General features: G+C 39.0%; 1 protein-coding gene across 2 annotated transcripts in view; it reads left to right on the forward strand.

The window, feature by feature from the left end:
• Positions 1–12,509: 12,509 nt before the first annotated feature.
• The window catches only part of LOC119745467 (dihydrolipoyllysine-residue succinyltransferase component of 2-oxoglutarate dehydrogenase complex, mitochondrial-like), a 29,666-nt gene continuing 29,363 nt past the window's right edge, over positions 12,510–12,812 (forward strand). For both annotated transcript variants that reach the window (XM_038221826.1, XM_038221827.1), the window contains exon 1: positions 12,510–12,620. In XM_038221826.1, coding sequence (XP_038077754.1) covers positions 12,516–12,620 — 105 coding nt within the window. In that variant the 5' untranslated portion in view covers positions 12,510–12,515. The remainder of the gene's footprint in view (positions 12,621–12,812) is intronic.

The raw sequence follows: 12,812 nt of genomic DNA on the forward strand, positions 1-12,812 counted from the left end.
CTCGTTATAACAAGATGAACGGCTCAAGTGTATTGAATACCATATTGCTGGGCCCTCAGGTTTGAAGGATCCTTTCAGAAGGGGGAGAAAACAGATCGTGACGGCCGCCGCTTTAGGATTTTTTTATATACAGATATAAACGCTGAGCAAACAAAGAATAAGAATCAAATAACCATTCTTTGCCGTGCGACAGGAACTCATGAGAGGAAGGAAAACAATTTAAGTAGGAGATAGGGCCAATCGCACCAGGCTAGCGTATTAAGATAGTCATACTTTGACCCTTGGGTTCGCTGATAAGTACTACCATGGCGAACGGTTGCATGTAGGGGTTGTTGTATCTAGACAAAAGGGGTTTGTGAATAGAAACAAAGACTGAGCTCTACAAGAATCAAAACTGGGATATCATATCATGCAGGGACCTATTCATCTTAGGAATTGGACGACAATAGAAACTGTCGGTAGTTCAGAGGAATAATGCTATCTTTTATAATTTCCTAAGTTTAGTTTACGACGTCAGTTTTAGAGGGAAACAGAAACCTTGTCATTTTGACGTACAGTAATGTCCTTGATTACGATCTTTTTCTTTGATGAAAACATTCAAACGTTTCAATACAATACATTTTTTTCTGATTCGATTCTTTACAAGAAGAAATTTCATTTTCATACAGGTAATTTGTGAAACATTCAAAATTTGGTTTCTTCATGTAAATTAAGTAGATGGCAGAAAAGAAAACTTAGTGGATTATTAAAGGCCAAGGCTGGACTACCTTAATTGAAAGTTGAAATTCTTCCATCGAGCCCTTTAATAAAAAGACCGCAAAATATGAAAGACCCGAAAAATATGAATTACAGGACTTGGCAAGAAAAAAAAAGTACTCGATACCAGTCAAGACAATTTTATCTCGAGGATGGCATTGGTATGAATAAATACAAAAAGCTGACGACACACAATGCCGTGTTGACGTTCAGATAGCTCGCAAGTATCATGGGAACAAGGTGACCTGTGACGAATCAGCAAACAAGTGGCTTTGCAAGGAACACAACCGAAACAAAGTGGAGGAATGATTGTGTAGAACGCCCCGTTCCTGCAAACAGCTGCAATGGCGTTGTTTCAATATGCAACATCTGGAAGGCATCGCTCGTTGTTTGTCCGTCCACCTCAGGGTAGATCTCCCAGTCACCTCCACAGATGCTGCACGACCAAGCGACAACCACGATCCACGCACTCCCTTCTTTAGAACTCGTGGGCGGGCGGTGTCGTATTGACATTACAGCACAAATATATATGTCAATATCAACATAGATTCTCGGCCACTTATTAAACTTCTTTTATTGCTTTTGACTTGTGGAATCTGATACATGCAGGAAAAAAGTTATCTGGAAATCATCAGAAAAGAAAAATGTTTCAACAGTTGCATAAAAGTTAAATGTAGCATAGCGGAGAAAAAACAAGACATGTGTACACTTACCTACCAAATCAATATTTATATTTCAATCCACAAACTGAGACACAATGTAGAATTTTGTAAAATATAGTTACATTACCCGGTAGCTGTTAAAAAAAGACTTGACTGGGCTCCTTCTGGTTTGTATAATCGCTACAAAATTTAACATTTCATTACTACTTAAACTATCTGTGTAGCAGTAGAAAATGATTAAATATCTGAAATTCTTGTGATGTCCTTTAATATAATTTTACAGTTGAACGAAGCAATTGACTGGAGTGGGGTTTGGAACCTGAGACCTCCAGATTGCCATTCCACTGCTCTACCAACTGAGCTATCCAGCCCTATGTTTGTTGAGCACTGGAACCTCAATCCACATGTCACAGGTTCAAACCTGCTCAAGCCAAACTCTTTGTTCAAATTTAAAATTATTATAATACACCTAATCAGTTTCCCTTTGTGGTTTATTAAAAAATCCTTTATAAAATGTTTAAAATGCTTAAAGCTATAGTCCATCATTTGCAGCTATCCAAAAAGTAGCTGGCGTAATTATTGTTGAAAAACATACTTGGTTGAAAGATAGTAAGGGGACTATACTCCCTGTGAAATTATTCTTTCTAGCAAGCTGTCATATTGAAGTAATCAACAAAAGAAGGCCTTTCCAACGGTGCTTCTTAAGACGCACCGTAGGAAAATTTAAATTAGTAGTTCGTTTTGTTATTCGGCAAAGCGCGCGCAAGCATTGGCACGACGCACACGCACCCCCGGTTGCTATAATTCGTCAGATCAGTACGCGACATCGCGTAGCTGCATTCGGCTCAGCGAGAACATGTCTCGGACGCTGAATTTAGGCCCCATTCAAAACACGATTCAGCAACTTTGGATTTGAAATTGAGATCCTAGAATGCTGTTTTTTCTCGGAATATACAGCTGAAGCTGAGCTGAAACTTTATCAGGTTAGTTGTTCAGTACCCTTCTTTAGATTTTGAGCACTTTTGTTGCTTCAAACGAACAAAATGCACAAATTACAAATGATGGACTATAACTTTAAGTACTATCAGAGAAAAAAAAAATTCAGACAGACTTTTCCACGAGTATAAATTGTTCCTACCGTACATGTAATTGTAATATCAAGGATTACTTGTAAACTGCACCATCTGAGTTTCCTGTTGTGATACAACGGAGGATTACAAAGCACACGACAGCCTTATGCAGTGGCTTAAATTGTAAATCAATTCCAGCGAGAACAATTAATTATTGAGGAATATCTTACTGAGCATATGGGATCATTATGGATTGCAGGGAGTGCATATGCCCATTTCTGCCAGATGTTTTTTTTTTCTTTTAATTTGAAAAATAAAAATCTGAAAAATAATATAAGATAATTGTTTTATTAAGCGAAGCTTTGTAATTTCCACAGATGACTGGTTGTTTCACAATAAAATGATATGAGAAAACAACGGTTTCAAATTTGGTACAGAAATTTATATGTGTGTGTGACTGTGAGTGTATTTCAGCTGTTTTGAACTTCAAGATCTGAAACGCGTGGCCTTGAATCATAGGGCAAGTGCATGCTTCTCGCGCCAAAGCTAATAACAATAGAACGCTAATTATAATAGCATAATGGTCATATCACGTCCCAGTGCCCGCTAAACACTCCAATATTGTTGTAATTTCGAGCCCTGGCAGTCAACCGCTCCCTGGCAGTTTTCTTAAATTAGACATCCTTCCCCTGACCTTACAGCGAGGGGGAGACAAGCACTTGAGACGGAGGATTTAATGAAATCCTAGCACCTTATATTGCCTTGGTACGGGTTGGGGGAAGGCAAGAAAGCGCAATATTCCCCTCCAGAAGGGTATTGATCAAACTCTATGCAAATGGCCGGCTATTTTACACAGTCGGCTTCTCCCAGACAAGAGATACAGATTTATATTGATTGCTAGAGTGCCAGCCGTGGTAGACGACACATGCTAATGCATTGTTCAGTCTCCTAAGACTTCAGGGGGAATTTTGTTCCCAAATTACACGCAGACAGGTTGGCATTGTAATGACAAAGCACATTGGAATATTAAAACATATATAAAAATATTGAAGCATAAAGAAGTACATGCACATGGCTTCAAGAATAATTGGAGGCAATAAAAAAAAATTGTTAAAATGCAAATTCATAATTGTTACAGGCATGTTATTTCCACGAAGTACAATGTCCCTGTAGCACAATGAACAAAAGCCAGTTTAATGGTTCAGTTCAGTACAAATTTATTTACATACTGTAACAGAAGTAACCTGCATTTGTGGACAAGTACAAGAGTACGGTAAAGCCAAGCCACTTTGATTTATGTGGGACTTGTTGCGCCTGCAAAGAGGTGGATTTGGAGAATTCAAGAAGATTTCTTTAGAAAGCCCCTTAGGGGAGTCTGATTGAACAAGTGCCACTATTTTGTCATAGATCAGGCTCATGCATGCGTGTACTGCACAAAGGCCTGGGATGATCCTACTGCAGAAGCTTGTTTACAAAATGAATCTCTTAAAAACACCATTTTTTTTTACAATCTGTATCTGAAATGAATGTAAGCTGAATCAGGGGCAGATCCAGGAATTTTTGCAGAGGGGATTTTCATCAGCAAATCAATGCTGAAATGTAGACAGTTTTTGTTCTTACTTCGGACACTTTGCCTCCGTAAAATCAATAGGTGGGGTGGGTGGGGCGGGGGCTAGTACTATACTTTCAATGGGGGCGCTGTTCAAATCTGACGATCATGAACATCATATGAGAGAATAGTGTACCAATGCCCCCGTACCCCAGCTGGCTCTGTCCAAATGTTGTGCACAGGCGGACATTATTACAGGTATAATTGTCATAATTTTTTGGGGTGTCACAGCAGGGGCCTGGGGGGGGGGGGGGGTTTCACATAATTTTCAATATATTTTTATGGAATTTTTTTTGAGTCAGAGCTGGGGTGGGGGTGGGGGGGGGGTTCGACACCCAAACCCCCCCTCCCCCCCCCCCCTCTGGATCCGCGCCAGTGAATAACAACAAACATACCATTACTCTTTTAGAAATATCACGAAAATTTAAATACAAGTACGGTATACAGGTAGGCCTATGTTCTTCCTTCTGAACCCTTGAAACGCACACATTAAAAACTCAGGGCGAAACAAGACTTGAAGGCATTGTGGAGCATCAATAAGAAGAGGTTTCGCCGACTTAGCACCATCAACAGAGCAATCCTTTTTTTCTTGGAATCACACACAACTTTTTCTTAACAGCATTTGTTAATCATGACTTTGGGCGTGATCCCTGGCTACATGGCAAATACAGGTTTATGGCTTCTGACTAAGAACAAAGACATTGACGAATTGGGGAACCGCCAACATAGGGCTGGATAGCTTAGTTGGTAGAGCACTGGAACGGTAATCCGGAGGTCGCAGGTTCAAACCCCATTCCGGTCAATTTCCTTGTTCAACTTTAAAATTTTACAATACATCTAGTCAGTTTCCCTTTGAGGTTTATTTAAAATCTAAAAAACTATATCCTCTTTGAGTGATTCCTGTTGCAAGCATCATGACTTTGGGTTTGATCCGGGTTAGTAGAATGCTCGAACAGTCATTTATGACATATGCAATTTTTATTTGCTAAAACCATTTTTTTTAAGTTCACATACTAATATTTTCATCTGTTAGATGTTTAATGAGTACGACTTGGCTAGAATGGTCCAGGGGTTGGCCTTTATACAACATTTGCAAACATCGAAAAACAAGACTACCAATTTTTTACGAAACACCTTACTAAGATGTTGGTAAATTTATGACAGTCTAAAGCATCCTGTAAAATTAGGGCACCTGGTGTGAAGTCATTTTCAAGAAAAGTGGTATTTTTGGGGGCCATTCCCCCCCCCCCAAGAAAATCCAAAGAGAAAAAAAGAGAAAGGAAAGGTAAAAACAAAAAGGAAAAAAATAAACGAAGAGACCAGAAGTCAATATTTTACTGTACAATGTACATTGAATGTATGTTTAAGACTGGAAATCCTCAGAAGTGGCTCTAAAACACAGCTATAATGTATGTACAGAGACATCGGTACGTATATGAATGATTTTGAACAGCGCCCCCAAGCATCAGCCCAATGCCCAGCCCCCCCCCCCCCCCCCCCCCCCTTTTCGATATTTCCACGGCTGGTGATATTTCTAAGTTTTCCCCAAAATATTATTGCTTTGCTCCTCACTTGCCCTTGCCCCCCCCCCCCCCCCTTCCCAAACTGTAGAGTCTGGCACCGCCACAATCTTAAAAACAAAAAATCCCTCAGGGTCCGCAAAAGGCACAAATTGTTTAAATAAAACGCACATTATGATTAGTGTTTCACCATGGGGACAACCTGCAAGGCCTACCGTGATTCCCTGGAAATGATTTGCAAGGAGAATGGCATAACTCCACAGAGAGACAATTACTTGACAAGTGTCATTTCCTGCCCTCATACAGCACTGACGGGTTTTGGCAGGGCCGCATGACCTCCGCTCTGCACTTTTCTTCCACAGGGGTTTCTAATCACTGCAAAGTGTTTCGCTATAGAGCATTAAGAACAACAATTAAGAACTTGAATTCATGCGTCACTCTTTAACAGTTTAGAAGGTCAGGTCCATGCACTTTTTACTATACAAGTATTTATAACTGTGTTGTAATAAAATGGTTTCACAAGGAAAGCAAATTTTTGCATGTTATAATTAAGAGAGGAAGGTTTTCCCTATTGCTGTGCGTGTATATACTACTGCTGTATACATGTATGCAATGCAATAACGTAACTTAGATGCTTGTATGGAGTACATGCTTTCGCTCTTTTTTGTTCAGACAACTTTGAGTAAAAGTTTTGCCTATGGGGAGGCTGGTCATTAAGTAGCTAACACGGGAGCTTTTTTTTTACCCATTCCTATTGGTTGTCACTTGGCCGGTCTAAAACAGTTGATAAAGACCTGCTGGCTGGTCTTAAACACTTTTCCAGTTATGTGAAATTTGGACTCCCATGAAATCCGGTGCCTTTTACCGTTTTATTGGTTGAACATTCACAATCCTCACATAGTCATGCGCAATACTGCCAGCGAGTCAGAATTTCATAGTCTTAAATTGACAATACACCGGCACAGCTGCGTTATGCGCCACATCGCGCAGTATGCGCGACGCGCGCCCCAATCTCTATATAAGGGGTTGTTTATGACACTCACGAGACTGGACATTCCATAATCATTGGAAATTTATAATTCTGGACTTGTTTTGACTTTTGGCCCGAAAAGTTTTAATTATTTCACCGAAAATGTATTTACACATGTATGAATGGGAATGAACTTGGCTGGTATTAAACACTTTGTTAAGACCGGTTGGAGTCTGGATACTGATAATTACCCTCGCCCTCGCCTTTTCAAATTCATGAAAAATGAATTTGTTGAAGAGAACAGGGAAACACAACTTGAACTGTCCAGACACCATTGCAGAAATTCACACAATAACTCAATCCTGTGCAGTCGTACACCAAAGTTTTGAATTTTGCCAGCTTGAAATTCACCTAAATCTTTGGGGAAAAAATATACATAAGGCCAAAAAAAAAATACTCGTTCTCTGGTCAGCGCGCGCGTCAATTTTAATCATGCGCGTCAACCTTTTTTTTTCCTTCAAATTAACACGGAAGCTACAACAGCTACAAATTTTTGTATCAAGGAGCACCAAGGAATGGGGAAATTGCACCAAGGCAAATGATAAGGGGCACCAAGGCAAATTATGGAGGACACCAATGTATAGGGGGCCTAATGTGGACACAAAAAAGCAAAATAGTACCCACCTTGTCTGTACAATACAAGCTTGAAATAAAAAAAAAGCCACCAAAAAAAAACACACAAAAAAACGCGTCGCCAGATCAATTCCGGAACTTTGGTCTGACCAGAGACCGACTATTTTTTTTTGTGGCCAAAGACAGATCTGACACATTTACCATGCGTACCACACAAAAGTCATCCAATTAATATGCAAATGTGTGCGTGCCTTAGATTGAGTGATCTAAAGTACACATCGGGGATATGCGTGAGATTACAAGAAAAAGTGAAACAAACTTTTGCAAATCTGGATACCTAAAATGTGATACTTCTGCCATTACAAATATGTGTAGTTTCAGTAGTTTCAGACAACAAACAACAACACAGTGAACTTCATCACTACATATGCCAATCAACACATTGTACATGGATGAAATCTACTATGGCTAAGTACTACACTGAAAGTGATGCAACTTTTCACAAATTTGTGTAAATTGTATGCGGCAATTTCATGTATCGAGTCAGAATTTTGGTACTATATTATGTCATGTTTATCCTACTCATCTGAATGGTTCAGAGTCCTCTCAATTGACATTCTACATACATATCAAATCTTCCCTCCTAAATAGTTCATTAAAATTAACAATCAGCTCCGTCGCCAGCTCCGGGCGTTAGGGGGGGGGGGCACAGTACAAACTAAGGGGGCACACCACAAGAAAAAACACACTATATGATTTTTACACTTATGGTTTTTGCCAATGGGGGGGCCAGTTGCTCATCGGGGGGGGGGGGGGAGGGGGGGGCCTTGTGCTCCCCCTTGGCAAACGGACCTGTTAACAATTTGTTTTAGGTGAAAGTTCATTTTACATGTCTAAGCCAAACATATTCATGTAGTAACTGAAAAAATTGAAACCTTAGCGATCATATCTTTAAAGGTCTGATTTATCAATAGAAAACTCAAGTTTATCTTGCTATCAATTAAATGAAAGAAGGAAATTCATAGTATGAAGGACAGCCTTGAAATCAATGTCAATTTGTTGTAAGTACCGGTACCCACAATGGAAGGACAGGGAAGCAATACCCACTTTTTTTTTAAGCATTTGCCGTCATCGTTCATCACAAAGAACAACCTTGCTCACTACAACTCCTGCAACTTTTTTACACTTCAACTAAATTTATCCGTTTTTATATCCGTTCAGGCTTTTTTAGTCAAGTAATGAATCCTCAAAATAGGAATAAATTAAGCCTTCTCGGGCACCTAAGCCTTCTCGGGCACCTTATCAAATCAAACTTGCTATTTCTCATTTAATTCAACAGATATTGTGCGAAGAAGTGACTACCGGTACCTGTGTGTATCTAGTCATACAATGAATAGATGGCCAAAGGTTTCTACCTGTAGATGTATGTCGTTAAGATGATTATGTAGATGTATGTCGTTAAGAACAATTAATGATTTATTGCTGCCAGAACTTTACTGCAGCAAATGTACATTAAATTAACTGCGATCTCTAAAATGCTATAGGTATTTATTTGAGCCCAACAGTAAGTTACAATTTTTATTGACAATTTGGCATTCTTGTGAAATTCATTAAATACATACTGTACAAGTACATGTTCAATGTAAATTATATATCAAACAAATAACTGTGGAGGCCGAATAAAACGGTCTGGCAATTTGTCTCAAGTTATAACAAAGAAAAAAAAGAAAAAAAATCTCAAGGGGCAAATTTGTATGGATCAACAGTTATTCAGGAAAAAGAAGAAAATCATTCAAGATTTTAAAAAGATAGGAACGATACAGCAGAGGGTGAAATTAGATACAAAAATGCTCTGACAAAATCAATAATACTTTACGAGGTTTGATGCACATTGAAACCTCAATGGATTGCGTGCAGGTACTCTTTATTTATTTTAATAGGCCAATACTGAAAGACAAAAATGTACCATAAAATAAGTGTGTTGACTTCAACTTGTCAGCTGTTCAGTGAGGAAATTGCATGGTTCAAAAAGGTTCTTTTTTTTTAAAGATGGTGGATTTTGAATGCAAATAAACATGAACTTCAATGGAATGAAAATGAAAACAAACTTCCATGGACCAATGTGTAGTTTTTCACCAGTATGCAAGATGGCATTTGGTTAATTCCGGATAAGGCCAAAAAAAAAAGTCTCCGGTTTCTGGTATGCGCGCGCGTCGCCGTAGCCATGCGCGTCGGCAAAATGAAAAAAAAAATTTTCAATGAAAGATGATGTCTCAAAACCGCCAAACTCACTGGTTTGACTGGAATCCTGCTGCTGCACAATCAATTTTAACGTGTTTTTAGATGGGGTTATGATCGAAAATAAGCTTTATGTGGCCTCTCTGGTCTCCCATAATATTTGCACTAAGTTTAGTCGGGCACCATTTGCAGTCATCAGCCGACATTTGAAGCAAAAAAAACAGGTAAAAAAAAAAAAAAAGCCATGTCACCGCACCACTTTTTGGGCAAGCTCCATACCAGAAAACGGAGACTTTTTTTTTTGGGCCCAAGAGTTGCGAACTGATGAATTTTCAAAGTACATTTTCTACCTGTAATTGTAAATCGTTTTGTTTCTTGGAAAGTTGACAAACCAAGCTTTCAGAAACAGTTTTTGTTTTTCTTCTACTGCACTTGGATTTATTTTTTATCGGTCAATCGTGGACCCTCTGTTTGTGCCCTAACCCTTTTGTCCCTAGTCCACGATTGCCGGTGTTTACATACTCACACAGACACAACGAAGAGCGCCACCTATGGTGTCAAGCTTCCTCCCCCACCCCCCCCCCCTCCCATTCCTTTTCTTGATTTGTTTAGTGGCCAAGTGACTTAAAAAATCCTGGCTACCTGCCAGCCAAGAAGGTCTGTCTACTTTGTTTCAGAAAACATTAGTCTATGCCTGGATTGGTAAAAGGTAGTAATTGATGGTTTGGGTTTTTTTCTTCTCATTTTTCCATTAGGGTAAGGGCTGTCAGAATAGGGTAGGTAAGGAATTCTTTTTTGGCCTTATTTAAAACTGTGAACCGGTCCCAATTACAATAATAATAATAACAGTGGTGGCAGAACACTTTTGAAAGTGGGGGCAAAAGCACCGTCAGTGCCGGCTGGCCGTTTACAAATTCAAAAGGCACCTGTGTGCATGATGAGTGCCTTCTAATTCTAGAAGTAGTTCAGGACCACGTTCCATAGAACAACAATACCCTTTTATGTTTTGGAATTTACCTAAATAGTTACCAGCAGGAAAAGTAACTTTATATGTTTGAGTTCGCTAAAAAAAACATATTGAATATCAGCAGGCAAAATCTTTTATAACGCCGTGGTTATCGTTACAGCAGCCATAGTGCAAATTTCAACTGCTATCATTACAGAACTGTCTGGTTCCCTGACGTAGTAGTATTCAACGTCACGATCTTTGGCTGTTGGAACCAGACTATCAACCAAATGGTTCTCGGACTTTATTTCCCATTTTGTTTTTTAAATCCTCCAAAACCACTGATTTCAAAGAAGAAAATCAAATCTACTTAAATTAAAAAGAACAATTTGATTAAAAACATAAAACTTAAGAAATCTATTCAAAAACAAAATTAGAAAACATGCAATAGTAGCGCGGCAGGGAATCGAACCAGCGTCCCCAGCTCATTCAGCTACCAATTGAGCTACGAAGCACTCTGGTTGGATAGGCAGTTATAAATCTGTATAAGTTCACATTGTGTTTTAACAATGCTGTAACAATTATATTTGAAAATTGCATTATGGCTGACGTAATGATAGCCACTACGTTTGTATAAAGATGACAGGGTTTTTATTTATGAGGAAAATTAGGCGATTGTGTTGTGTAGGGCCCGGTTCCTATAACTAGGGAACAAAATCCACTTTGAAGTTATTAGACCGACCAAACTAGTCCGAAAATTTGGGACTCTCAATACTGTGTATGAGAGTCCCAAAACTTAAGGTACTGAAAACATGCAATACAAGTAAATAGACTGGCACATGAAACAACCAGTCCAACAACTCTTCAGTACTGCATTAATCAACTGTCAGCTGACTGTGCCAAAAGAAATATATAGGATGTCGGGTACCATACCACTATTTCTGCACATTTCCCCTTAGTCAGGCACCAGACTGATGACAATGAATGAAGAAGCCAGTCATGTCAAACAGTTGGACCATGGATGGACATGTAGAAGTCTAGTCTTTAGTCTCATTTTGAAATCACTTGACTTCCTTCTCTTGTGCAAGCTACTGCCAAATATTGAAGAAAACTCTCCTTTAAAAATGGAATTGAGTTTTCAAACTTGTTTGGTGAAATACTGAGAAACTATTATTTTACCCAGTAACAGATTTGGAGGAGTTTGCTGGTTAAAGAGTGAGTAAAGTTGGCCTGATCTTTTTTTGCATCGTTTTGAGCACTTAAGGTCCCAGTCTGCGACCAAACTAGTTGCCGACATTCTCAATAAACAGGTATGTCATAGATAGAGGGCAGGGTTTTGATTTTTTGAGGGAAATTTAGGGGTAAAATGATGATGAAAGCACGGTGACAACACGCAACCCGAAAATACAGATGGCGAAACATCGCGCGATGTACCGTGAGCACGCACGGCGCGCTAAATCGCAAGGCACAAACCGCGCAGGAAAATCGTGATTTCTACCCCAAGAAACTGTTCAAATTGCAAACGGGTGTCGTTAGAATTGAGAAAAGTCTGCTTTTGATTGTAAAGGTAATTTTTGAGCAATGAAAAACTTTTTTTACTCTTAAGTCTAATCAAAACAAAACAGGGGCCCCACACTACCAGTGACTACACGATCGCCCAAATAAAAAGGGAGGTGTCCAGTTCGTGTTTTGATCATTTATTACTATAGAGAAAAATAGTGATGAATGATACTACAGTCCCTCCCTAAAAGAAATCTCTTTACAAACAAATGTACGAATTTGTATACTTACCAAATCTGTAATGATGTGAGTAACTTCAAGTGTAATACGCCTCCGCGTACGTTCTTGCGCTCACTGTATGATGAAGCGCGCATCGCGCAGCAGATACTAGATGCAGACGACAGTAATGTTAACCTCAAGGCTCTTTCAAAATTTATATAATTCTAAAAGTTTGTTTTTGTATTTTATAATCATTTTATCACAAATAAAGATAATATAAAAATATTATGGTCAAAAATATTTTATTTTGTTGTTACGTTGGAAAACAATTTCCTATTATGATACAAATCAATTATTTGATTACAATAATTTTTGAAATGCCTAAATGTAGGATGACCTCTGGTACTTTCCGATCCCACAGAATGTTGTCCTCAATCAAAGTTGCCGGCAGATTTCCCCGAATTTTGCCGAGCTTTCGGCATGTACAAGCACATCGGGTATGTATTTTTGAGCTCAGAAACCCATGGAAGTTGCAGGATTGTTAGAAATTGTGTTCATGTGCATATTGTTTCTAATGAATGGTATTTGAAGGGTAGGCCTATCTGGTAAATACACCTCCTGTCCTAGTCTAGGCTATGCCTAGCGGCTATAGCTCTACCATGGAGGAATTATTCCTCCATGGCTCTACT

Source organism: Patiria miniata, unplaced genomic scaffold (genome assembly GCF_015706575.1).
Source record: "Patiria miniata isolate m_02_andy unplaced genomic scaffold, ASM1570657v1 HiC_scaffold_7, whole genome shotgun sequence".
In the NCBI taxonomy this organism is placed as follows: Eukaryota; Metazoa; Echinodermata; class Asteroidea; order Valvatida; family Asterinidae; genus Patiria; species Patiria miniata.